The sequence below is a fragment of the Oryctolagus cuniculus genome, chromosome 4 (genome assembly GCF_051225735.1).
Source record: "Oryctolagus cuniculus isolate XC-2025 breed Fujian yellow rabbit chromosome 4, ASM5122573v1, whole genome shotgun sequence".
Taxonomy (NCBI): domain Eukaryota; kingdom Metazoa; phylum Chordata; class Mammalia; order Lagomorpha; family Leporidae; genus Oryctolagus; species Oryctolagus cuniculus.
This window is the reverse complement of record NC_142870.1, coordinates 76,067,869-76,095,537: the sequence shown is the minus strand read 5'-3', so window position 1 is coordinate 76,095,537 and position 27,669 is coordinate 76,067,869. Positions and strand designations below refer to the sequence as shown.

Genomic DNA, 27,669 nt, shown 5'->3' with positions numbered 1-27,669 from the left:
AGTTGTTTTGCTGTTCTCATCCTAGGTGAATCCTAGCAAGATGGTTGACACCTTTGGCGACCTCTGTTTTGTTTTGAGACTTATTTTATTTGAAAGGCAGTTAGAGAAGGAAAGACAGAGAGCTCTTCCCTTGTTGGTTCACTCTCCCAACGGTTGCACCAGGCCAAAGCCAGGTTCAAGAGCTTCATCTGGATCTCCCACATGAGTGCAGGAAGCCCAAGCACTTGCATTATTTTCTGCTGCTTTCCCCTAGGTGCATTATCAGGGAGCTGGATCCGGAGTGGGGCAGCCGGAACTCGAACTCCCGTCCAAATGGGACTCCACCATTGCAGACGACAGCTTATGTCGCTGCGCCAGAAGAGCAGCTCCTCGCCTTTCAATCGGCTTCTCTGCGCATGCGCCGAGGAAGCAGCCTCCCCCTGACCTCAATTTCACCTCTTCTGCGCAGCCGTCGTTTAATCCCTCGGCGCTCCGGAGGAGGAGGGCGGGACTTCCTGTCCTGTTTAGAGCGACCGCGGAAGTGACTGCGGACGAATCGGCTCTGCAGAGGCTGCGAGTTTAGGGTGTCTGCGTTTTAGCTGCTTTCGGCGAGAAAGATGCCGGGTCTGGCGGCCGCAAGCCCTTCCCCGTCTGAGCCTCAGGAGAAGAAGCCGCTGAAGCCCTGCTGCGCCTGCCCGGAGACCAAGAAGGCGCGCGATGCGTGGTCAGTGCGCCGCCGGGAGGGGTTCCGGTGCCTCTGCCGCTAGCCCTCGCCTTGCTGTTCCGTGGTCCACAGAGACGTAGAGAGCCCCGTAGGTTTCGCAGTCGGCCACGTGTTGACTGAACCCTTAGCCCAGTGCGAGGGGACGCCGAATGGAGGAGAGAGAGGTTAGATTGGCCCCGGGTTCTGTTCACGCCCTCACTCCTTCCGATAGATGGCTGCTGACCTTCTGTTAGGAGTTAAGCACTGCCTTAGGTTCAAAGCTGTAGAAAAGGGTAGACACTGACTTAAAGGAGCTTAAAGTTAATGGCCACTTACACCAGTAATTGCTATGTCATGGAAAGGCCTATGCTAGAGGATTTGGCAAGATTAAAGAGTAAACGTGTTCTGGTAATTTCTAAGGCTTTCTCCCCAAATCTAGAAAAAAATAGGCCACTGGACCCATTGCTTATAGTTCCAGAAGGTTCACCTTCAACCCTTTGAAGGCAACCCGAAGTTAAAAAAAATCAACCAGTCTGTATGATCAGCCTGCCTGTCGGTTCAAAACAGCGCATTTAAATTATCATCCATACACAAAAGGTCTTGTTCCTTATCGTCTTATGTAACCACTATTGTAGAACAAATCTCTTTAGCCAGAGGCCTCAGGTGCTGTGAATGTGCACTTCTCCCTCCAGCTCTTTTGTGTCTTCATAAAGCAGGGAAGTCCTAAGTGGTATCAGGGGGTAACAAGAGGGTAGGAGCTCAGTGCCTCTATTATAGTCGGTGCTTTGCAAATAGGACTGTGAAGAGAATTGGAAGGCTGCAGTCTCCTACTGAAATTGCTCCCGTGTTAGCAGTAAGTGCTTACGGAATGTGTGGACAGTACAGCATCATGATTAAGAGCCAGGGATCCAGAGTCGAGGTTTGAACCCTGAACCACCAACTTGGTGACCTTGAGCAAATTTTTTAATATTTCTGCCTCATGTGTTTGTAAAATAGGCCTAATAAAAATATCTACCTAACAGTCACTGTAAAAGTCAATGATAAAAGCCACATCAAGTGCCTGACACAGTATATATGGCTGTTACTTTGATAAGGAGCTCCGTGTCCCTGGCAGTACTTCATTTGAAGGCAGCCTTTTGAGCTTTTGAAGGATGAGTGGGAAGAACCTATTCCCATCTTTAAATTCTTGTTGCATGAATTGTCTCTGGTGACTGTGACTTTTCCCCACATAGCTGTAGTGAGGAATCAGTTTTTTCTTATACTTGAACTTGGCTTGATATTATTTACAAAAATTACATATTTTTGAAAGATTTATTTATTTTAAAGGCAAAATTACAGATTGACAAAGATCCTCCATCTGCTGGTTCTCTCCGCAAATGGCCTCAATAGCCAGGAGCTTCCTCCAGATCTCCATAGTGGGTGCAGGGGCCCAAGCACCTGGGCCGTCCTTTGCTGCTTTCTCAGGTGCATCAGCAGGGAGCTGGACTGGAAGTGAAGCGTCCTGGACTCGAACCAGCACCCATGTGGGATGCCGGCATTGCAGGTGGTGGCTTAACTCACAATGCCGCTATGCAGGCCCCTAAAATTACATTTGCATAGCTGATTATTTTCTAAAATTTGCATTTTCAGATCCTAGAAATAAAGCTGTGTGATTTTAGTCTTTACTTTGTGCTCTTCATTTAGGATAAATATGGTATTCATTCAGCTTATTTCATTATATAGCAGTGTTACTCCTTGGACTAGAAGCAATATTTGATATGTCTAAGTATTTCTTCTCATCAGACTCCCCCTAAACCTACTTACCTGTGGAACATCTTGGAAGGTGTGGAAGCAATAACAATATCAAATAAAAACAAAGCTGTTTTGCTCTATAGCGTTTTAAATTGTTGTGTTCCATCCTATCCTTGTTCTGCCTCACTCCCCATACTGCATGCTTATTTATTGTGTTTAATGCCTACTTGGTTATGTGACAAGTACATTTTGTTTATAGCATCATCGAGAAAGGAGAAGAGCACTGTGGACATCTAATTGAGGCCCACAAGGAATGCATGAGAGCCCTGGGATTTAAGATATAAACGGTGAGCTTACTGTTTCTCTATTGCTTTACAGATTTAGCAACCATTGGGCAACGTGCTCTCAGAGGTAGTTCACCTGGTTAAGGGTAATATGCTTAAATATCACTAAAAAACCACAGCTCTCAGTATAGGAGCAGATGTTGCTGACAAATTGGGAGGCATTTATTGGATTTAGGAAGGGGAGAATCTAGCTTTCAAGAAGAGGTTTGACAAAAAGCTTTTGGATTCAGTAGGACCAACAGTCGACAGCCGTAGTAAGTTCAAAATGTTTCATTGTCCAGCTTAAAGGAACTGAAAGGAAAATGTTCTCTGTTTCTCGTCTCCAGTGTTGCAGTATTCAGTATTTTCAGTAGGAAGTAGGTAACAAAGGGAAGTCCTGCTGTCTGCGAGAGGGAAAGGGGACTGTGGCTGTTTCTTTTGTACCATGCATCATTCTCATAAAACTGAACTCCACACCATTTTTGAACTTTGAATCCAAATTTTTATGCTTAAAGGGACCTTAAGTGATGTGTATCCAGTAATACCACAAATAAATTATTTTCTTTTCTTTGGAAGCTCTTTCTGTATTTATTGACTTAGGTCACTCCCCCACTTCATTCAGGTCTCTATTCACAAAGAATGGATGTTCTGTTTTTTCACTTATGGATCCCTTTGGTCGACTTTCATGGGAATTGTTCTGGATTTTTTTTTTTTACATTCCATTCATAATTTGCATCTTATGAATAATCTTACCTCTTAATAAATTACAAAGAAGGTATGTACTTATCCAATTAAAAAAAAAACTTGTTATCCCCTCCCTCTACACCTCCTCCTGTAAACTGGCATCCCTTTCCCCTCATTCCTTTTTAGTACTGTCCAATATAATGTTCTGTGATGATGGAAATGTTCTGTATCTGCACTGTTCCAGTGTGGTAGCTGCTTGGCTAGTGAGACTGAGGAACTGATTTTTTTTTTAAAGATTTATGTATTTATTTGAAAGTCAGAGTTACACAGAGAGAGAAGGAGAGGCAGAGAGAGAGAAAGAGAGAGGTCTTCCATCTGCTGGTTCATTCCCCAGTTGGTCACAACGGCCAGAACTGTGCCGATGCGAAGTCAGGAGCCAGGAGCTTCTTCCGGGTCTCCCACACAGGTGCAGGGGCCCAAGGACTTGGGCCATCTTCTATTGCTTTCCCAGGCCATAGCAGAGAGCTGGATTGGAAGTATAGCAGCCGGGACTCGAACCAGCGCCCATATGGGATGCTGGCACTGCAGTCGGTGGCCTTACCAGCTACGCCACACTGCTGGCCCCCTGAATTACTAATTTTAAAGCGTTTTAAAGCTACAAGTAGCTAGTGGCTACTCTTAAACTCCATCACCTGTGTATCATCGGTTTTTGTATCTGCTTGCTTCACTCCAACTAGAATGTAAACTGAGAAAGTAATGATTTTCTGTATGGCTCAATGTCATATCCCTTATAATTTTCACAGTACTTGGCACATACTAGGTGCTCAATAGAGTATTATTAATTAAATGGATGACTAATTAAGGAAACTAAAGCTTGTAGTTATGAAATGGCTACAAAGGTGGGTTAAGCAGGCTCAGAACTGGAGCCTTGGTCTCCAGGCAGACTTTCCTGCTATGTCCCTCCCTGAATATATGCACCACACTGCCACTTTTAACTTATTAATAGCCAAGCGATAATGTGAAGCCACATACCAGTGTAAAAGTAATAGAGAGCCTGGCTTCTTTCCCTTTCACCTCTCTCCTGCCTCTTTGGAATTTCATGTATGGCCAGTTAATTGTCTTCAGTGAGGTATGAAAGAGAAGGGATAAGGGCTTGGCCACAAGCTGATAAATGTATGACCATAGAGGAAAACAGTGTAGTCTGGAGACCTGTGGCTTCATTTGGAGTCTCCTGATGTCTCATTTAGCATGGTTTTCACTTTAGCTACATTTAACTTTCATTAAACACTAATCCTCTTTGGATATTACTTTTTTCATTTATAAAAGGAAAGCACACATGATCTCTATATAGTATATCTACTACCATGTATACATAATACATTTACATGGCTTTTAGACTAGATAGTTAAATAAATCCCTTGGTGAATCGTTTTGTAAAATAAATAAATTTAAGGGAGAGTGCATCCTTCATAGCAGTGATCATCAGAGTTTCTGCATTCAAGATTTAGATTGTAATGTTATTCCTCAATAAATGGAGAAATTTTTTAAAAATTTTTAATATTTTTTATTAATGTGCAATATTGGTACATTTTCATGGGGTACAATGCACTGCTTCGACACATAGACACAGCTCCTCTCTTCAGTTGTTTATTCAGAATATAATACATTATCATGAACTGTGGTTTCCCTAGTGCTCTAGTGTTCTGCAAAGTAGATCTTGATTGTACCTTGAACTCAGTTGATTAAGAGTAAATCTATTATACATGTTCTATACTTCATATAAAAGTAGACTGTGTTCAGCCAGTAGTTCTTACACAGAGGTCGTACTTCACAGTCACTTGAGGAACATTTTATAGAATGCACAAGCCTGGGCCTCACTCTGTATTTGTTGACTCAGATGCTCCTAGATGATTTTCAAGTGAGCCTCTCTTTAATAGCTATTTGTTTAAGCTAAAGAATGAATAGTAGTAGTGATCATGTTAAAAACAAATTATAGTGGCAAAGGCAGAGACTTAAAAACTACAAAGGGAAAACAGGTACAATAGTGGTAATTCTAGACAGTTTTTTCTATCTTACGACTGTACCACTGAAAGAGAAAGTGGATGGACCCAGAACCTGACGAAAGTATGAGGAGGATGCAGCTGGTCTTTGGTGCAGCAGTTAGGATGCCTGTTGGGTTACCTAACTCCCATATGGGAGTACCTGGCTAGAGTCCTAGTTAAGAAAAGATTAATAACTATATATATAAAAGGAGGCAAAGGGCACATAGTATTTTTCTGCCTTCAGTAGTCAGAAGAAACCTGGAGAACCCAGTGTGGAGGCTAATGTTACTGAAAGAAATTAAAGGACTAGCACTGAAAGTAGTGATACTCAGTATTTATTAACTTTAAACTCAATACTTGGATTTTTAAAATATGCTGATTTCACACATAAAAATAAGCAACTATTTATGTGTGAAAATGTGGTCCTGACAAAAAGCTCATTTCTGCCATTCAAACATTTATTCCTTCAGTAGGTATTAAGACCCTGGGAAATGCCAAGATGAGAAAGTTGACCCTTTCTGTCAAAGACTTTACACCCAGAGATAACAACCAAGTTGACATCCAGGGGCTTTCATGGGGTGGGCTGCTGTCATTGAAATGCTGAGTGGCTTCATTTTTGGTTATCTTTCCTGCCCAGATTTAGAAAAAGACAGTTTGGATGTTTGTATCTTTATGAAGCTTATCTTCTTATGTAAACCAAATGAAGGGGAGGGCTAGATGGGGAGAAAGTATTTTCATAAGACTTGAAGAGTTGACTAGCCCAGTTGAATGATCTCTGTAGTGTTTGTTGTGAGCAAGAGGCTGGGGGAGGGAGAGTGTAAGGTGTGTGGAGAGAAACCTTGTACAGACCTACAGACCTACAGGACCAGCAGCCCCACCCATGCAACACTCCCTTTCTGATCTTTCAAAATGGATTTTTACATGGTTGCCCTTATTTTGCCCTTGTGATTAAGTGAGTAACTTTCCACAGGAAGTATCTTGTGTACTGAGCTGACCTTCTGTCTTCTAATTTGTGGATCTTAGCCAAACATACTTAAATCAGCCAAGAGAGGAGTTTGCAAGTCTCTTCTCTTGAGTATCTGTAAAAATAAACTGCCATAGCCTTTTTTGGAAGATATTTTTGAGAAGATAAAGATATCTATGTATATAGAAACTTATTTATGAGTATTATTTTTATTTCAGAATGTCTAAACATTAAACACTGTAATGCCTTGAACAGTTTTAATGATGTTTTAGTTAGGCAAAACTAGAATTTAAAAATGAAGTTCTTTGATTTTGTGAGAAAAACTGTGGCAGTTGGTTAATAACACTTAATCAAGGTGCTTTTATCTAGTGATTTTCATTCCCTAACTCCATGGGTCTATTAGATGTTGGAAACCTGACTTTCTAAAATGAGTATTTTTTTTTTGCAGGTGATCTGCTCTGTGAATGAATAATCCCTGAAGAATGAAGAATAAATAATTTTGGAAGTTCCTTAGTGAGCTTTAGAAAAAGTATTTATAATTTATTAAAAAAAGGAAAATATAAAAAATCTTCAGGTGTGTTTCTTTTTGTGTACCTCACATGCTCATATTGCTGTTTGATGTGTGTGTGTCTTAAAGCATATAGCAGCAAATCTTCTAACATGAGTTTCTTATGTTCTTGTTACTGTGTCATTCTGGAAACTTTGGATGTTTGTGGTGGAGAGAAACCAGAGGCAGGTCTCACCTGATGAAACCTCCACAATTAGGTGCATGGAAGTAGGAATAAATAACCCTCTACCAATTGAGAATGAATGTGCTGGCCATATCATCTAATTCAAGACTCACATTTTGTTTTTCATGTTTAGTTTTCATAAGGGAAAGAACTAGACAAGACTGTCTTGAATTTTGAAGCCATTTTTTTAAGACTAGTTTTGTCATTTTGAAAATTTTGTTTAGATTTTGGACCAGAGTAGGGTGATTTGGCTTAGAAGACCTTAGCTGTTTGTGTAACTAATCTGTATATAGCTAGTTACGCTTTAGGATAGACCAGATTGTAAGTTTAGTGCCTGGAGGACAAATAGTTGAAGTTAGAGGCTGGATTGATTCCAATAATTAATTAAGTAGCTCATGCTATCCTATAATGATACCTGGTGGGACAGAGTGCAGTTCTTTTAGTGTGGGAAGTAACCTTGTGGTCTTCTTAGTTGCTTATGGTCTAATGAAACAGTTGATCCTATTGTGCCTTTAAGTACACTGAATTTAAAATCCCAAGGACAAAAGATACTGAGGATGTATACTGTTCATGTGTTATTGTATGATGGGAAAATTGCCTTCTCTATAAAATAAAAGCTGAATTAAATGATTTCTTATGATTCCTTCCTATTTAAGAGTCTGGCTTTCACACTTAGGTTCAGTAGCTGGCTGAGTGGAATCAGAAACACTTCCTGGTATCTGTTCTTACTTGAAAAAAAGATGAACAAGGATAGAGATAGTACTAATTAACAAGATTGTAAGTGCTAATTACAGTGATTTATTTACAGCCTTTGGCACAGTATCTAGCACTTAGTATTGTTTAGACATTCTCTAGTTCTCTGATTCTGTGTTCATACTTTTACTTGAATATCCATTTGGATATATAATACTTTTAGTAAGCACTTGATAGTTTATAGAAAAATCTTCTGGGTAAAGAACAGAATCTTGAACTTCTAAGACAAATATGAATCAACTTATCACATAATAGAGAGATTCTTAGCAAGTGGTTATCCAGACTCTGAATATGTCCTGGGACTATAAAAAACACAAATCCATAACCTTGTCACCTAGTGTTAACTGTTTTATATGTGGTGTTCCAGACTTTTCCTATGTATTATAATTTTTTAAATCAAGAGGAGCTCATTTTTCTAGGTTACATTTTTTGATGAGATTATAATGTTACTTGCTTTTTCCCCTTGATATATTTTACCAACAGTGAGCATAGTACTACAATGTTATTAGTATTGACTGTTGTCCGGCTTACCATAATTTAACCCATTATGGTTTTTTTTCCATTATATATTGTTTGTACATTGACCCATTCAACAAGTGTGAGAAAAGGAAAAAGATGAATAGGATAAACAAATGTTTTATAGAGTGTCTGTGATGTGTCAGATACCATTCTGGGAATTAGGTCCTAGTATGGAATAAGATACATAGGAAATATATGGATTCTGGATTTTAAAAAATTTGGTTTTTTTTTTTTTTTTTTTTGAGACATAAGGAAGAAGTCACAATCCCATCTTCAAGAGGACCTTTTTTTGATGACCTTTTCTCTGTGTGTGTGTTTTTGGCTACTCTATAACACTGCAATGCAAGTCTCCTGAGAAAGTCTTTACAAGTGTCCTTTACTAATTGCTTAGCTAAGAATAGGCCAAAGGCTATGTATGGTTCCAAGGCCTGATCTCTGCTTAAATACACCTTAGTATCTAAAGGTGCCTATTTCCTTAAGTTCTTAGAAACACGTTAATTTGTTGTTTGTTTGTTTGTTTATTTGAGAGGTAGAACTTCCATCTGGTGGTTCAGTCCCCAAATGCCCACAGTATCTGGGGCTGGGCATGTGCCATGAGCCAGGAGCTCAGTCCAGGTCTCCCATGTGGGTGGCAGGAACCCAGCTAACTAGTTGAGCCATCACCACTGCCTCCAAGGGTCTGCACTAGCCGGTAGCTGGAATGGAACTCCAATACAGGATGCAGACATCTTAACCAGTGCTTAACTGGCATCTTTACTGCTAGTCCAAACACCTACAGCCCCGCATTAACTTTTTTAACCTTTGCCAGATTGGTGTGCTTACCTGATCTATAAAGGAACAAAAGTTCTCTTCATCTCTGCTGTAATTGAAAGTACATCTCACAAGCCTTTCTGCCCATTCTTCCCTGGTGCTTAGGATTTCCTAAACATGATGTGCAGCATTTTGGTAATAATGGTAGGAGATGTTGCCAAAGTAATTTGGAAAAGAAAGAACTTCACCTCCATGTGGGTGACAGTCATGTTCTAATATACCTCTTTGCTAAGTCCATGCTATTCATAGTCATCCCTCAACTCTTACAGGTACATTCACACTGTTTTAACAGTTTCCTTGAAATGTTTGACATGAAGGTTGATGAAAACGGAAAGTCTTAGCAAAGACTACAGGTCTCATGTGAGGCTGGTGGAGAAATTATATTAACTATTCATAATTACATGTTTGTTCTATGTGCTTTCAGTGAAGTGCTGTTATTTGCAAGGAATGGCCTTATGTGTTGAGTATTCAGTTATGAATCAGACATAATATCCTAACCTCAGAGAGATGAGAGGCTGTTTAATTGAACCTTTTTTTTAATAAGAAATGAAATTTTGTTCTCAATTTTCATGTTAATATGATATTAATACAAAGAAAACAGATACTTTATACTTCGTAGATAGAATTCTAAGGATATAATGATACTTCCCTTTTTCTGTCTCACCCAGCCTTCCTCCCTCCCTCCCTCCCTTCCTTCCTTCCATCCTTTTCTTTCTTTAATTTTTGAGATAACATTTTTTTTTTTTTTTTTTTTTTGACAGGCAGAGTGGACAGTGAGAGAGAGAGACAGAGAGAGAAAGGTCTTCCTTTGCCGTTGGTTCACCCTCCAATGGCCGCCGCTGCAGCCGGCGCACCGCGCTGATCCTGGCAGGAGCCAGGAGCCAGGTGCTTTTCCTGGTCTCCCATGGGGTGCAGGGCCCAAGCACCTGGGCCATCCTCCACTGCACTCCCTGGCCATAGCAGAGAGCTGGCCTGGAAGAGGGGCAACCGGGACAGAATCCGGCGCCCCAACCGGGACTCGAACCCGGTGTGCCGGCGCCGCAAGGTGGAGGATTAGCCTATTGAGCCACGGCGCCGGCTTGAGATAACATTTTTAATTTGGTTCAACTTTTTCTGAGGACATAGGCCAACTATGTGCTAAGTAGTATACAAAGATTAAGAAGACGTGGACTGTCCTCAAAGAGCATATAGTGGGAACATGTCTATAAGATACAGAAATACGAAGTTGAATGTTTAATGCTTGATAGATGTTCCAAGACGCTGTGCCAAAGAGTGCATGTGGGACTATGTTCAATGTTTGTTTCTTAGCTATTAAAACATGTTAAGTGTATTTGTATCTTTGTTCATTGTTGTGCTTTTGACAGCAAATAATAGAAAATGCTTGTCAAGAAAAATTCTCTCATTATTGGGAGTCCAGCCTTCAGGCAAGCTCTAGATACAGTGTAGCATAGGTTTGGTGATGCTCTCCAGTGCATAGCTCCAGCTGTTGCAGCCCACTGGGGAGTGAACCATCGATGGAAGTCTCTCTCTGCCTCTCCGCCTCTGTGTAACTCTGACTTTCAAATAAATAAATATTAAAAAAAAAAAAAAAAAGGACTATTGTTCCCTGAACACTAATCCCTTTGCAGTTCCTTAGGGAGATCTGAGTAAGGATGTACTCAGCTCAAAGCATCAGAATACCTAACTCCACTGACAGAAACAATACAAAAATTCACTTACCTCCCCTGTGAGGAAGGTTTGAGACTATGGCTCAGTGAGTCTGTCAAGTAGCTAGGCTTTGTTTTTCTGCTCTTTATCCATTCTGAGGTGTATCTCATGACTGCAGTAACTTCATGTGTTACATCATCATTGTACTGCATTCAAGCCTGTATGAAAGGTAACAGGTGCTACCAGGGAGTATACTTGTGACAGAAACTCCCTTCTCCAGCTTACTCTTCCAGCTCTTTGGTCACATGACTGCCCTAAGCCAGACTGGAGTAGGAGTTATGAGATGATACATTGCACTTGACTTTGACCAGTATGTGTTCAGGCCCTGGCAACTGGGAGGAAAGCCCACCTTCTTTAACGTATTACCCAAGCAAAGTCAGAGTTCCATAAACCAAAGTAAAAAGGGAAGTGGCTATAGGGCAATAGCCAGTAGGGTCTGCTTAAGATCAACTCAGCAGGATGTATCCAAAGCTTAAAATCATGCCTTTCTTCTATTTTATTTAAGATTTATTTATTTGACAGGCAGAGTTAACAGAGAAGCACAGGCAGAGAAAGAAAGGTCTTCCATCTTCTGGTACACTCCCCAAATGGCCACAACAACTGGAGCTGTGCTGATGCAAAGCCAGGAACCAGGAGCTTCTTCTGGGTCTCCCACACGGGTGCAGTGGCCCAAGGAGTTGGGCCATCTTCTACTGCTTTCCCAGGCCATAACAGAGAGCTGGATTGGAAGTAGAGCAGCTGGGACTTGAACTAGTGCCCATATGGGATGCCAGCACGGTAGGTGGCGGCTCTACCTGCTAAGCCACAGTGCCGGCTCTGCCTCTGTTCTATTTTAGTATCTGTATTAGGAAAGCATTAATCTCAAGTGTAGAGTCTCAAACTATACTCATTTGGGATGAAGAACCAGCTCCCCCAAAACCCCAGTTCATCACAGGCCAGTACTAGGAAAATGAAATTTTAAAAAGGCCTGGCCCAGATCTGGCTGCTGTAGGCAGAACCAGAGGATGGAAGATCTGACAATCTCTTTTTCTCTGCCTTTCAAATAAATTGAAAATCAAAAGATTTTAAAGAAAAATAACACAGACTTTCAAAAAGATACGTTCTATATAAGCCCAAAGTGTTTGTTACTAAATTCAAAGGCTCTAAGTTTCTCTGTCAAAATTCTATAAAATGTCTTAATATTTATTCTGAATTTCTGTCCTTGTCTCAGCATGATCTAGTAACAACAGTTGGAGATCGGCCCCAGTTCAGGACCTTTGAGCCAGCTGACATAATCTGGCCCCAGCCACCTCCCCTGCCCCGTGTCCTGCTTGCTGCTGTTTTGGATTTCGCTACAACAAGCTGGTCTGTGTTACCGGAATATGCCATGTATTTTTGTTTTGTTTCTGGGCTCGACTTCACATTCTGTTCCTCTTGCTGGAAGGCCCTCTCCAGCTGGGGAATCCCTACTCATCTTTGCAGGCCAGCCTAAATGTCACCTTCCCTGTGATGTTTTACCTGAATTCTTTGCTCCCCCATTAGCAGTTTTCCTCTGTAAGCTGGATATTCTTATTCTATTGAACTGTGTTGTTTTCTGGGTCAGTCTCCCCCGAGACCAAAAGGTCCTTGAAGCTGGTAACTGTCCTGTTCATCTTCACATCCCCTGTTCTGGCACACATAGTTTGTCCTGAATAAACACTTACTGAGTTGAATCAGCTCAACAAATGATACGACTTCTACTTCTTTCCTTTTGTCTCCCTCAAATATTTTCTGCTATGTTTCTGCCTTCATGTCTGTGGATTTCCTGATAAGAATATTACTGTTTAGACACACCATCAAGTTTTCTTCTTCAATTCTGGGTTTAAAAGTAAACAAAACAACTTTCCATTTGGATCACAGGTCTCATCTTACAGGCCTCAGAGTCCCTGTGACTGCTGGCACCACGTGGGTTTGTGCATCTGTGTTGTCTGACATGGAAGTCGCCTGACAACGTGTTGAGGTCCCCTGTGGCAACCTAGGAGGCTGTGTACAAACTTGTTGACTCCCCAGAGAATCTAATAGGGTGGCACCACACAGAATATGCAGTTTAGAGTCACAGTGACCTAAGGCTTTAATCCCTTTCACACACCCGTCTATGACCTAGGGCAACTTTCTTCGCCCCCTCTCAGCCTGCGTCTTCCATTAAAAAAAAAAAAAAGTTTTCATGGGATCCCATGCGGCAACAACAGCTGCTTGGTCAGTGTTAGTATACTCGGCTTAGATGAGCACATGTGTGGATGGCAGGGAAGCAGGCCAAGTGAACAGAGGTTGGTAGGTCTGCCTGTCTCTTTAAAGGGTCAAGGCCAATCCACTGGCAAGCTTGCTGAGAAAGATGACCTGCTTTGAAATTCTATAGGGCAGAGAATGCCTGCGTGGCTTCTCTGTTCCTGTGCTTCTGACTTCCCTGCTCACAGCTGGCAGGGACACCTACTCCGGGCACCCAGGGAGTGCCTGACCCAGGTGCAAGGAGGAGCAGCTATTGCTCATTAAGGTAGGCAGGCTGGTTGGGAGGCAGGCAGTGACATAAAGCAACATCTAGAAAAATCTCTCCACTCCACTGATCCAGTCACATCACAGACCCAAATCATTGCCATGAGGGAGGCTGGGGGCTATTACTTCACCAAGACCAGCTCATCACTGCTGATTTTTTTTTTCCTACCTTTGGGAAGCAGAAAATAAAGTACACATTTGTTGGCTAATTGATTGTATTCTTTTTAAGATTTTTTTTGTTTGTTTGAAAGAGTTACAGAGAGAGGAGGAGAGACAGAGTAAGAGAGAAAGAGAGCTTCCATACATGGGTTCACTCCCCAAAATGGCCACAAAGAACACAGCTGGGCTGATCCAAAGCCAGGAGCCAGGAGCTTCTGTATCTCTGACGTGGGTGCAGGGACCCAAGCACTTGGGCCATCTTCTGCTGCTTTCCCAGGCGCAGTAGCAGAGAGCTGGATTGGAAGTGGAACAGGTGGGGCTTGAACCAGTGCGCATATGGGATGCAGGCGCTGCAGGATGAAGCTTAGCCTGCTATACCCCAACACCAGCCACAGTCAATTGATTTTAATCAAGGAAAAATCCTGACTCCCCACTCTGCTTCTCCTGTTTCCGCCAGTAGAGATACTCCCCCGCTGCCCATATGGACGATTCTACCCCAAAACCTCAAATCAGTTACCAGCTCTTAAATCTTCCTTCCCACAAGCTGCCCTTCCTGCAAGGCTGCCACCATTCTTTAAATTAACTCAGACATTGTGCTTCACGCACTGAATTGCCATGTTTTCTGAAGACTCTTTCCCTTAGCTGGGCTAAAGCTTGGCTCCTAGCAGGCACTCAGCAAATACTCATTGAGTTGAAAACTTCTGCTCCTTGGCATATTTGACAATTTCTAATTGCTTTAGTCAGTTATGGCAGTGGGATAAAGGTCCCTAAGATTGAGCCCTTGAATAGCACTGGGAAGTTACTGGGCTTCCTCTTCTCCAGCTCAGGAACAATGGTGACAGCTGTAGGGGCTAAGCTGCCAGTGGGGAGCAGCGAGCAAGAACAAAGGAGTCACAGTCCTTAGTGTTTATGTACTCCAGTTATTTCTTGGTAGCCCAAAGTACATCCCCAAATTCATCTAGATGTTTCTGTCTTGGGATTTTTTTTTTTTGGGGGGGGGGGACAGGCAGAGTGGACAGTGAGAGAGAGACAGAGAGAAAGGTCTTCCTTTTTCTGATGGTTCACCCCACAATGGCTGCCGCGGCCGGCGCACCATGCTGATCCAAAGCCAGGAGCCAGGTGTTTCCTCCTGGTCTCCGATGGGGTGCAGGGCCCAAGGACTTGGGCCATCCTCCACTGCACTCTCGGGCCACAACAGAGAGCTGGACTGGAAGAGGAGCAACCGGGACAGAACTGGCGCCCCGACTGGGACTAGAACCTGGTGTGCCGGCGCCGCAGGTGGAGGATTAGCCTAGTGAGTCATGGTGCTGGCCCTGTCTGGGGAAATTATCAGACTTTATGGAACTATGAGGTTGGGAGACATGGATCTGAACTTATATTTCTTACTTACTGTGCAAACCCCGTGGAACAGAATATTAAATCTGATAGGCTTGGGTTCAAATCCCGTTTCTTCTACCTCCTAGCTGTGAGAACTTACCTCTCTTAGCTTGAGTTCCTTTCAGATCTAGAAGGAAGATAATATTTTCTTTGAAGTGTTGTTATGATGGCTAAATAAAAAGTGTGTAAAAATGCCCAATTCAGGTCTGTGGGTATTAATAGGTGTTGGTTATAATTCAGAAATATTGGAGGTGGGGGGGTGGCTGAAGACCTGGCCAATCGTTTATTAACTATTACCGGACCAGGTATGTGCAGGGGAAAGTCAGCCTTGAATTCAAAAAGCTGCTCCACATAGTTATTTTTTGTTGAATGGATGTTAAATAAATGCCTGGATGACATTTGCGGCGTGGGTTAATAAGGCTTTCAAGGGGGTTTCCAGTTCTTGCTTTTAGGAGTTTTTTTCTGATAATAGTCCCATACTTTCCTACTTTGATGTGTCCTTTTACCTCACGGAGCCTCCTGGCCCTCCCCACAGCGGGGGCTCTGCCTGGAGCCTTGAGGTAAACCCTACCCTCACATTCCCTTTGTCCCTCCCTGCCAGCCTCTTTGCCCGGAGGTCTTATCTTGTCCTCTGGGAGGTATGTTAAGTGCTCCGCCAGCCTGCCTGTGTGCCTGGCCTGTTTTTTCTCACTGCCAGTACCTCTTAGATTCCAATTCCAAACATGGTATCCATCTGGGGTCACCCTTTCTTCCGGTGCCAAGAGAGAACGCATTCCAAATGGAACACAAGTGTGCCTCCCAGGCCGGGCTCTCCTCACTCTGCTTGGGGACAGCAGAGAGCAGGATGTGCGCGCTGCATCCCACGCGGCCGACCTTTCAGTCTCGCAGTGCTGCCTTTCCCGCCGAACAGCCCAGGCTTTCTGCTCAGAGCCAAATTTGCAGACTATCTTAAGGAACCCCAGGCGGAGGACGCCTGCCGGAGCTCTGCTGAAGGGGGAGACAGACAGAGAGAGACGGAGAAAGAAAAGTTTTTCAAACTCTCCATGAAGTGTGCTATGTTCTGCCATTCATTCCCAGAGTCGCAGAAGCATTCCACTCGGGCAAGGGAGCCTGCGGCGAGCAGCACAGGTGAGAAGAGCCTGGGAGAGCAGATTAATTCATTCTCTGCGTTTTCTATGTGAGGACAGTAGTAGAGGCCAGTGGGGCTTTGAGAAGGCCCAGAGATGAGTGCCAACAGCAGCAGCTCAGCGGGCCAGCTCCTATGGCAGGGGCCGGTGTGTATCAGCTGGAAGCCGGATATGGAAGGAGCTGTCTACCACCTGGCCAGCTGCATCTTGCTCCTGGGCTTCATGGCGGGCAGTGGGGTGTATGGCTGCTTCTACCTTTTTGGCTTCCTGGGCACTGGCTACCTATGCTGTGTGCTGTGGGGCTGGTTTCATGCCTGTGGCCTGGACATTCTCCTTTGGAGCTTCCTGCTGGCAGTGGCTTGCCTGCTCCAGCTGGCACATCTGGTCTACCGCCTGCGTGAAGACACCCTCCCCGAGGAGTTCAACCTGCTGTACAAGACGCTGTGGCTGCCGCTGCAGGTGCCCCTGCAGACATACAAGGAGATTGTTCACTGCTGCGAGGAGCAAGTGTTGACACTGGCCATGGAGCAGACCTATGCCGTGGAGGGTGAGACACCCATCAACCGCCTGTCCCTGCTGCTCTCGGGCCGGTGAGCTCCTCCATCATGCCCAGAACTTTCCCCCTCTGGCCCACACTTCTCATTTCCTAGCCTGTCCCTTTCCATTTCGTGTCCCCGTCTACTTAGGAAGGATGTGGCAAGTCAAACAATCTAAAATAGATTTTTCTAAGAGTAGATTTGCTTCCTCTTTCTTAGCATTTTCCAGATCACGAGATGACTGTTTGGCAAGAATGATGGTGTGTGCTCTTGCTACTGGGTATGGGGTAATTGTTTCTTGAGCCACACCTGAAATGACTACACACACGCTCACACACACACACACAAACACACACAAAGCTGTGGCAGCCTCTCTTTGGGAAATGGGACCTCTCCCAGAGTAGTTTGTTCCTTCCATAATCAGTCAACATTTTCTAAGCACCAGCTATGTGCAGGGAACAATGCCAGAAACTGAGAGGAGTTTTCCGTAATCCCTATTCCTGGCTAAGTCATCAAGGAAACAGCCCCCCATGTATTTGGGACATCCTGTACAGACTCTGTAAGGTAGCCTCTGTGCGTAGTCAGTTGTGGAGAGAGAATACCCCTTGTCCACTTTTCCATTTCTCTTGTTCTGTTGAGACTCTGGCATACCAAGAAGTCGGGTACAGATGAGGGTCCAACAGTGAGAGACAGATATAGCAATGCCTGTGTGTTGTTGATGTGGTGGAGACACGTGCCTCCTTTGAAGATGGACAAACATCGGCAGAAATTAGTCTTAGTTAGGATCAGTGAATGCCCAGGCAGCCTGGATGTGAATGTTGGCTACTGATATCTGCTAAGAAAATACCGGGAGAATTTGTGCTGCACACTTGGTAGGCATCGGTGATTTTTTTTTTTTGAAACATGGCCCTACTGGTGCTTCTGTACCCTACCTCCCTACTAGCTTGCTTGACAACAAGACAGTGTGGTAGAAAAGGTAAGATGGTAATCAGAAGAAAGAAAGAAATCAGATAAGACTGCCAAACACACAGTGTTGTTTTTTAAAGTTTGATAATGATGATGATGGTACAACTAATAATAAGAATGATTAGAATACATATTATATATTAATTATATAATCTAAAGAGTTGTGTGTCTATGCTTTGATGTGGCTTAGGCTTGGAGGTCCTGGATTGAGTGAGCTAAAAAAGAAGACATTTTGTGGGCAGGCCTCCCATTACGTTTATGAGTTAATTGCAAGTGTAAGCAAATGCAACTCTTTGGAAACAAATAAAGATGTAAATACAGGCCTGCACCGCGGCTCAATAGGCTAATCCTCCACCTAGCGGCGCCGGCACACCGGGTTCTAATCCCGGTCGGGGTGCCGGATTCTGTCCCGGTTGCCCCTCTTCCAGGCCAGCTCTCTGCTGTGGCCAGGGAGTGCAGTGGAGGATGGCCCAGGTGCTTGGGCCCTGCACCCCATGGGAGACCAGGAAAAGCACCTGGCTCCTGCCTTCGGATCAGTGCGGTGTGCCGGCCGCAGCGCGCTGGCCACGGTGGCCATTGGAGGGTGAACCAATGGCAAAGGAAGACCTTTCTCTCTGTCTCTCTCTCTCACTGTCCACTCTGCCTGTAAAAAAAAAAAAAAAGAAAGATGTAAATACAAATACATCAGGACTAGTGCCAAAATGCTTGCTACCTACAGGTCAAGGCTTGAAGCAAAGACAATGGAGGGTCCCATGATGTCCCTTGCTCCTAGCAGCTCCTGTGTTCAAATGGGGGACTTGAGACCAGCAGAAGTGCCCCCTTCATGGGATGGTGCTCATTTGCTGGAAGCCTATTACAATGGCAGCTGGTTCATGTCTCATGTATGATTGTTTTAACATGAACTTGTTTAAGTCCCCTTCCCCGTGATGGGGGCATGAGAGTTTACTCCTCACTGTAGCTTTTCTCAGTATGCATGGCATCAAAGGCCTGCATCAAAGTTAGACCATTTTGCTGTTTTTTCTTGCTTTTCAAGGTTTGGACCAAGAGTCTTGTCATTGTTGCTGTTGTCTTTCAGTGTCAGCCTGTCTCAGTTTTGTGAAGGTGGTCACAAGGAAGAGACCTCCAGTCCCTGCTGGAGAATCCTTGTTCCTGGGGTGGTGATAGTGAGGGACTAAACACTTCAAAGTGGAAACAAGAGCTCCATGCCCGGAAACAGGGCCCTCTTGTGTAGACCCCCTCATCTCACATGTGGACTCTCATCTGGAGCCCTGTGCTCAACCCTCAGAAGTCTTTTTAGGGCAGTCAGTTCCTTTCAAGACTCAGGGAGGCAAAGTGACTTCCCCAAAGTCTATCCTGCTGCCAGTGTGTGCTTACCATTGGAGAGCTTCCCTCACACACAAAGCACAAACTCCCTTGTATACAAACTCCCGAGCAGGGAACAGACTGTCTATGCTGTTCCTTGAGGAGGAAATCACCTGTCATCTAGGAAGTGCAGAAGGGAGAAGAGACTGATGACAAAGGAGAGAGTCTACTGCTTTCAGTGGCTTCAGTAGGCCCCACAGGCCCACACTAGGATGTGGTCACTCTCTTCCCCCAGACTTGCCTGGGTAGGCAGATTCCTGGCCCGAGGCGATGATGGGAGGGTCTGATGTGCATAGTGGCAGCTCCTTTCTCTCCTGTAGGCGTCCTTTCTTGGAGAAGCTTTTCCTTGAGGGTTTAACTCCTTTTTATGGTGACACAGTGAGCTTGCTCACGCCTCTGTTCACTCTTTCTTCTCTCCCCGCACAAACACATGTTAAGGCTAGGGCTCCAGTGTTAACTATGAATGGTACTGTCCCAGTATGACGGTCTATCAACAAGAGTCAGGAATTAGTGTTTGTCATCATGGTCAGTGACAGAGATACCCACCGTATTTCCACAGAGAAGCGCAAAGTGCTGAGACAGCAGTAGCTAGCTTAGCAGCACTCACTGATCTGGGGAGGTCAGACTTGGAGGACAGCTTAAGGGGAGCCTTGAGAAGAGGTTAGCTCGAGACAGTGTGTGTGAAAACCCTGACGTAGCAGAACACAGCACTCGATTTTCTCCTGCATCCATTCGTTGCCCAGGGCAGTCCTGCCAGGCAGTCTATGAATTACCTGCTCTCCTAGGAGCAAGCATATCTCTGCCGTTGGAGGCTGTGGGCTGACTCCATCCTCAACTTGACTTGAGACCTACATCCCCTTTCATCTGTCTTTCATCTTTAAGTTGTCAGGCATCTGGCAATAGTTTATCAGTTGGTGATGGTGTTTGGAAATTTGTATGCTGCCACATATATTTCTAGGCATTCATTAAAACAGCATGACTCAGGAGTGCTAATATCTCATTGGCCAGGACTTAGCCATGGCCGCATCTAACAGCAAGGGAAGCTGGGAAATGTAGTCTTTAGCTGTGCAGCCCTGTGTCCAGTTAGAACTCCAGTTCTGTAGAGAAAGACAACAAACAGAGATACTGGAGAAGAGACTGGACTTCCCAGCTCTCCGTCTACCCCCAGCATTCTCTGCTTTTCGATATTCTGTTCAAACTTCAGGACACAGCTCAGATGTCATCGTCTTTGAGACGTCTGCCATCCAAAGAGAACCAACCTCTCCCCTTCCTCTGTGTTCCTCTTTCACAACAGCACGTAGCACACTGATTCGCCGTCAGTGATTGATCGACTTGTGACTTCCACTCAGCTGTGAAGTTCTCAAAGGCAAGGGCCAGCTCAGACCCGTCGCTGCATTCCCAGCCTCCCGGAACTCAGAAAGTGCTCTCTGTGTATTTGTTCAGCCAGCCACGCTCCAGAAGTAATGGAAGGATAGCTCCATCTACATGGACAGGGTGTGTCTTTGAGATCTTTCTTGTCTTCCCCCCTTGCCAGATAGAGGCACCTTCTTGCCTGATATAACTTGCTTCAGAAGAGGGGTTAAAGACTCAACTCTGAGGCTTTTTTGGAGAAAAGAAATAAAAGCCCATCTTGTATCCTAATCTTCTTCCAGATGCAACATCATATCTGAAATTCGTTCAGTACACCCAGACACAGCCAGTGACGTGCCTTTGGTTCTAACAAGTCATCCGCTGCGGCGCCTGTCCCTGCAGGCCAGAGCACCAGGCTAGGTGCCAGCCACCTAGACACAGAGTCAGCAAGCAGCATGAGTGATGTTTCTAAGTCCAAAGTTGTGGAGCCAGCCCTGTGGTTGTGAAGACAGGCAAGTCAAGGGCTATAGAAAAGAATATTCACAACATGAAAACAAATATATCAATTGCGATTATTGGCAGTAGCCACAGGTGCCCTACCACCCTCCAAAAGCTCTGGTGACAGGGTGCAACATGGAGTCGTGTCTGGAACACAGACTCTCAGTCCTGCTGCTTGGTAGCTGTGTACCCTTCAACTCACCACTCAGCCTTTCTGAGCATCAACCTCTTTAGTTGCAAAACATGGGGTGGGAGGGATAACCTACCTTGGGTTATGGTGAAGATTAATAAGAGAACACTTTAAAGTGTCGGAGTCTGAAAAGCAGTTACAATACAAGCACGAGATGTATCAATCAGGGCTCTTCATGCAGCCTGTGTGGTGCAGCTCTGCGTTGCTGGGAACACTCTATGTTGTACTGTATCGGAGCCACAGGCCGCAGGGGCCATGGTGATTCACACAAGTGAGAAGCTGAATTGCTACCCTGACTTATATGCAAGTGTAACTGGCCACACGTGGCTAGTGGACAGAGAACTCTAGAGCACTGGTTTTCACCTTGGCTGTGTATCCTGGGGAGACTTAAAAATGATACTGTCTGCAACCCACCTTCTGAGATTCCCCGTTCCCTGCTCTGGCATAGGCCCAGTCCTAGGTGATTTTTGTTTTAATTTTTTTTTTGACAGGCAGAGTGGACAGTGAGAGAGAGAGAGACAGAGAGAAAGGTCTTCCTTTTGCCGTTGGTTCACCCTCCAATGACCGCCGCGGCCGGCGCACCGCGTTGATCCGATGGCAGGAGCCAGGTACTTCTCCTGGTTTCCCATGGGATGCAGGGCCCAAGCACTTGGGCCATCCTCCACTGCACTCCCTGGCCACAGCAGAGAGCTGGCCTGGAAGAGGGGCAACCGGGACAGAATCTGGCGCCCCGACCGGGACTAGAACCCAGTGTGCCGGCGCCGCTAGGTGGAGGATTAGCCTAGTGAGCCGCGGCGCCGGCCCCTAGGTGATTTTTAACACCTGATCCACTACACTCTTATCCCCCCAAGTCTTCCACTCTGCAGCATGGAATTGGGAACCATGGGGAGAAGGAGAAGGAGAAAAAAACAGGAGGCAACCCAGGGCTCGGGAGTGGAGGCAGCGTGGGTTTGCTCCTGAGCTGCTTGCCTGTGGTCGTGAGGCTGCTCCTGCTTTGGTCTGGCCCTGCTTTGGGCGAGGTATTCCTGCTGGAGGAGTCAGTCATGTGGTCAGCAACACAAAACCTCAGGAAGGGGGTCGGGCAGCCGTTTCCCTTTTCCCACACGGTCTCTCCTCTCCCTTTGCAGGGTCCGTGTGAGCCAGGACGGGCAGTTTCTGCACTACATCTTTCCGTACCAGTTCATGGACTCTCCTGAGTGGGAATCGCTGCAGCCCTCGGAGGAGGGGGTGTTCCAGGTAACAAGGAGCCCCACGGCAGCACCACGTCGCCCCGATGCACTGTCCCCTGTCCCTGCTTATATCTGTCCTTCCTCCCCACCTCCTCCTCTGCAGGAAAAGTGCCTGGACCCTGGCGGAGGTGGGGTAGGGCGGGGAGGTACTGGGCTCTGATGGAGAGGCCCTGTTGCCTTTTTTTTTTTTTTAAGATTTATTTATTTATTTGAGAGGCAGAGTCACAGAGAGGCAGAGGGAGAGAGAGAGAGAGAGAGAGAGAGAAAGAGAAAGTCTTCCATCTGCTGGTTCATTCTCCAAATGGCCACAATGACTGGAGCTGGGTCAAGTTGAAGCTAGGAGCCAGGAGCTTCTTCCAGGTTTCCCACATGAGTACAGGGGCCCAAGGAATTGGACCATCCTCTGCTGCTTTCCTAGGCACACTAGCAGGGAACTGGATCAGAAGTGGAGCAGCCAGGACTCTAACCAGCACCCATATGGGATTCCGGTGCTGCTGGTGGCAGCTTAACCTGCTACGCCACAGCACTGGGCCCCTTGGACCCATCACTCTTGTGCTAAAATACTTTCAGAAAACCCTGCTGGCCACATGATAAAAACTCACACTCCTTGCAAGGTAGTGTAAAACCTTCAGTGAACTCCAGTCATATCTCCCTATGTTTTCTGCTTTTACTAGCTGTGCAAACTAGTGACACTTCCCTAAACACCCAACAGTGTCCTGCAGCTCCAGGCCTTGGCTCCCACTTTCTCCCCACACCAAAATACACATCTGAGATGCATTGCCCCCTGTGGACAAGACACCTCACTTGCTCCGTGAGGCCTGCCCAGACTGACCTCGCCAGCTTCCCCCGCCACACACACAGCTGCTGGCTCCTGCTCACCTGCCTGTCCTCCTTTTCCTTGCTACTCTCTGATGAGTGCATTTTCCTTCCTGTCTCGTGCATGGTGAACTCTTAGAAGTAAAACTCTAGGCTTCTCTTTTGCTCTGCCCCAGGTGCCCAAGGACAGCATCTGGGACCCAGCAGGTGCACAGTGAAGGCTCGGTGCGCTGGCTTGCTAGGGACTACGCGGGCTTCACATCCACACTCCAAGGAGGGGCTCCAAGGGGAAGTCTGGCCACCTGGCTCCTACCCTCCTCTCTGCCAGTCCTTCAGATTTTCCTTGCAGTTCTCACAGCCTGAGCGGCCAGCACATCTCAGGCCCTGCGTATTACCTAGCCTCGGCTTTTCATTCTCACAACTCTATGGGTTGCCTGTTATTATTGTTAACAGATAAGGAAACTAAATCCCCAGATCACCATGTAATTTGCCCAAGGTCTTCAGCTACAACGTAGCAAACCCAGGGAGCCTGGATCTACTATTTCTATTCTGTTTTTTAAAAATGGGAGGGCATCAGGGAGTGGAGTTTCTCATGCACACTCACACTCTTATAGGGACTCCCCTGTCCAGATGCTTTGCTGGTGTTGGGTTCCATGTGTCTCCTACCACTTCTATCAGGGAGTCCCTGGAAGCAGAGTCTGAGCCAACCCCGGAACAGACGCATGCCTGCCAGTGCCGCCTGGCAAGGCCAGCTTCCGCCCCCACCCTGACACTTGGCTCTGTGATGACGAAGCCTGAGAGGCAATCCTGATCCCACTACCAAGCTTACCCGCCACCGACCCCTTGATTGTGGTCCTGCCTGCCACCTGCCACCCACCTGCTGTCTCTAACCAGCCCAAGCAATCTCCTATGGGAAGGCTCCCAGGCCACAGGAATATGCAAGAGGGCTGAGTCAGGTCCCAGGCTAGGCCGACCAAGCTCTGACACTGACACCGAGCAACAGGTGGTGGCAGGCCGGTGTCCTCCCCAAGTTATGCTCCAGAGGAAGGGCTGTAACCCCAGATGGCCTCTCAGCCTGGAATGTCGGCATGGGCGTGGCCCTCCCATTTATATTTTTAGTGTGCACCCACACATTTGCTGCTGGCTGTGTAAAGTCCCATTTCCTCTCTGCAAATGTCAAGCATCGTTCCGTGTTATAGTTCATCCTGTCCCTCCCTTTACATCATCTTTGTGGCCTGAGAGAGCAATCCACACTGGCTGCCTGAAGGATAGCTCACATTGTGGTTGACACAAATGCATCAAGTCCATCACACCTCTCGACAACTCAGTTAGATCCAAATGCATTGACTGTTCAGCACCGTGACTCTCCAGTTAGTCACACAGCACAGCAGGGAGGAGGAATCGCACAGAAATCATCATCATTGCTCCGACTTGCATCCTGTGTTGCTGGCCTAAACCCTATTATTTATGCTATTTCATTTAATCCATTCAAACAACTGCTAACGTGAGTTTTAGAGAAGAAGCTGGATACTGCTCAAAACTTCACAGACATGCCCCTATGGCAGGCATGTGGGAGCTAATCCAGACACAGTTTCTGGAGGGCTTTTGTGGGAAGACCTTGCACAGGCCTTGACCAAGTGACAGTAGATGGTTGCATGACAGTGGTGGACTTCCCTTAATTTACCTATCTGCTTCAGTGAAATTATTTTTTTGAGCACTCGTTACAGGCACCACTAAAGGTAAACAGAATAGGTGAAGACCCCAGCCCTCACACACTTAATCACAGACATAATGAATGAGTTAAGTCATAGCATGCTAGAAGGTGCAAACTGCTGGCTAAAGAAACGACGACATAGAATAGTATAAGGGAGTTACGGTTGCAACTTTAAGTTTGGTGGTTATGGGAGTCCTTGTCATGTAGGTTACCTTGGTCACAGACCTGAGAAGTGACAGTGTGAGCTCTTTGGATATCCTGGGGGAAGAACAGATATCAGACAGAGGGAAGGGCCAGTGCAAAGTCCCTGAGGTGGGGCTGGTGTAATTGAGGTACAAAAAAGGAGGCCAGAGCACCCAAAGCAGAGAGAAGGAAGAGAAGTTGCAGCGGTGATGGGGTGCCAGGTCACGGAGGGCCAGAGCATATATTTTCTAGATAGAGCCAAGAGAATTTCTCAAAGGCTTAGATGTAGTATGTGAAAGAAAGTGGGGCTCAAAGACAATTCTGAAGCTCTTGACCCAAGCAACTGCTAGGATGGAGCTGTTATCTGCCCTAGTAGAGCTGATTGGGGTGGGGGGCAGAATAGGAAGTTCAGTCTGGAATGTGTTTGGTTTGTGTTATCTATGGCATTTAAGTGGAGATGCTGAATAGACAGTTGAATATTTCAGTCTGGAATTCAGCAATGAACCCTGGGCTTGAGACATACATGCGGGAGTTGATTGTGCCCAGTTAATATTTAAAGCCACTGGACTGGGTAAGATCACCAAATGAGTGAGTGTGGACAGAAAAGGGATTTAACAATGGAGGCCTGGGACTCCAGTGTTAAGAAGTTGGGGAGGGGCCAGCCCTGTGGCATAGTAGGCTAAGCTTCTGCATGTGACGCCAGCATCCCATATGGGTGCTGGTTCTAGACCTGGCTGCTCCATTTCCAACCCAGCTCTCAGCTATGACCTGGGCAAATAGCAAAAGAGGGTGCAAGTGCCTGGGCCCCTGCACCCGTGTGGGGGACCCAAAATGTGCCCCTGGCTCCTGGCTTTGGATCAGCTCAGCTCTGACCATTGCAGCCATTTGGGGAGTGAGCCAGCAGATGGAAGACCTTTCCCTCTGTCTCTCCCTCTCATTGTTTTTAACTCTATCTCTCAAATAAATAAATCTTTTAAAAAAAATAAGAAAAAGTTGGGGAGAAAAAGGGGATGCAGTAAAGGAACCTGAAAAGGGGCAGTCAGGGGAATGCACCGGGGTGTGTGTCAGCCTGGGAGCTGAGTAAAGGCATGGCAAAGAGCAGGGGTGTCAGTGGGCTTGAATGCCCAGGAAACTGACCACCGGATGCAGTGACTCAGAGGTCACTGATGACCTCATCAGGGACAGCGTTTGTGGATTGCCAGGGACAAAGCCATATAAGCTTAAAGAGACAGTGAGAAGAGGAATTGGAGACAGTGAGAATAGACAGGTTTCTCAGGGAACTTTGCTAAAAAGAGGAGCAAATTCCTGGAGTGGTAGCTGGCCAGGGAAATGAAGTGAAGAAAAGGATACTGTCCTTTAGACGGGAGAAATCCGAGCTTGTGCACAGGGATGCCCGCAGCCTTCAGGATGGAGATGTTCATGTGTAGATTAGCTCTTACTGAGACATACCCACCATGTGCTCTGGAGGGGAGGTCTGACCTGGGAATCGTGCAACCACAAGATTGTGAAAACTGCTTGCAGAACTGTTAGCAAGGGACAGATCTCCGGTATTATTTTCAGAATTCTCATGAAGCAACGTGTTCAGAGAGATTACATCATTTATGTAAGAAAAACCAGCTTCTGGTCTTGAGTTTGGGGTGGGGTGGAGGGGGTGAGAGGGGGAAATGAATAAAGGAAATGGAGGAAGGGCTAGCAGAGAGGAGGGAAGAGGAAAGGAGGGTAGTGGGAGATCAGGCAGGCAATGCAGGAAGTTAAAGGATGATATATATTCGCTATTTGGAAAGTCAACCCTACGTTTAATTAGATAATGCATTTAAAGTGCTCAACACAACACCCGGCTCACAGTCACCTCTTGATAAATGGTAGCTGCCACCACCATCATCATCATCACCTCCACTGTCTCCATCCACAACCATACACCATGAGCCCTGCCATCCCTAAATATTATGCCAATCAAATTATAGAAAAGTATGTGACTCCACACCCATTTCTTATACTATCCCAAGCATATTTCCATTTTTGAAAAAAGATTTATTTATTTGAAAGCCAGAGTTACAGAGAGAGAGAGGGAGAGAAAGAAAGCAAGATATCCCATCTGCTGGTTCACTCCCCAAATAACAGCCAGGAGCCAGCAACCTCTTCTGGGTCTTCCACATGGGTGACAAGGATTCAAGGTATTAGGGCCATCTTCAGCTGCATTTCCCAGGCCATTAGCAGGGAGATGGACCAGAAGCGGAGTAGCCTTGAAACAAACTGGCGCCTATATGAGATGCCTGTGCTGCAGACAGCCATTTTACCTGATGGTCCTGCATGTTTCCATTTTAACCCTAGCTTTACCACTTGTCATTATTTTGACGAGATTTATATAGCACCTACTGTATGCTGGGCACACATGATTGCTTATATCCCCTGCAAGTGCCATTTAACTAGGCATCGTGGACATGTAGTGAGTGCTCAGATGAACGAAGAAATGGAGAATTGGGTGCCCTCAGCTTTCTGCTCTTGAGAGGCTGTCTTCCTCTGGGCCCTTTTCCTGACTACTCATCAGATCTTTCTGTGATACACAAAGTAAGAGCAACTTCATGTACCTGAGTCCCAGGCCAGAGCCCCATCCACTGGATGCAGCTTGCCCTGCCAACCAGAAGCTTTTCCTGTAACTAAGCTTCTTTCTACCCTTTCTGTGTTCCTACCCCTGATCTACGAGGGCA

General features: G+C 45.8%; 2 protein-coding genes across 8 annotated transcripts in view; both read left to right on the top strand.

Moving 5' to 3' along the window:
• Window positions 1-505: 505 nt before the first annotated feature.
• COX17 (cytochrome c oxidase copper chaperone COX17) lies at window positions 506-6,993 on the top strand. The gene is made up of 3 exons (XM_002716664.6): window positions 506-703; window positions 2,673-2,760; window positions 6,875-6,993. Exons 1-2 carry the CDS (start codon window positions 597-599, stop codon window positions 2,755-2,757), a joined length of 192 nt encoding a protein of 63 aa, XP_002716710.1. The 5' UTR covers window positions 506-596; the 3' UTR covers window positions 2,758-2,760; window positions 6,875-6,993.
• Window positions 6,994-15,750: 8,757 nt separating this feature from the next.
• The window catches only part of POPDC2 (popeye domain cAMP effector 2), a 43,865-nt gene continuing 31,946 nt past the window's right edge, over window positions 15,751-27,669 (top strand). For 2 of the 7 annotated variants that reach the window (XM_089331751.1, XM_008266880.5), the window contains exons 1-2: window positions 15,751-16,707; window positions 22,147-22,255. In XM_089331751.1, coding sequence (XP_089187877.1) covers window positions 16,214-16,707; window positions 22,147-22,255 — 603 coding nt within the window. In that variant the 5' untranslated portion in view covers window positions 15,751-16,213. Of the gene's footprint in view, window positions 16,708-20,275; window positions 20,476-21,509; window positions 21,628-22,146; window positions 22,256-27,669 lie in introns of those variants that run through there. The other 5 variants (XM_089331753.1, XM_089331752.1, XM_089331754.1 and 2 more) reach the window with 4 other exon arrangements.

What these genes read in the sequence shown, in the direction of transcription:
- COX17 (XM_002716664.6), top strand. Translation starts at nt 597, where the DNA reads ATGCCGGGTCTGGCGGCCGCAAGCCCTTCCCCGTCTGAGCCTCAGGAG. An exon ending in AAGAAGGCGCGCGATGCGTG is followed by an intron (nt 704 to 2,672) that starts GTCAGTGCGCCG and finishes TTTTGTTTATAG; the next exon opens with CATCATCGAGAAAGGAGAAG.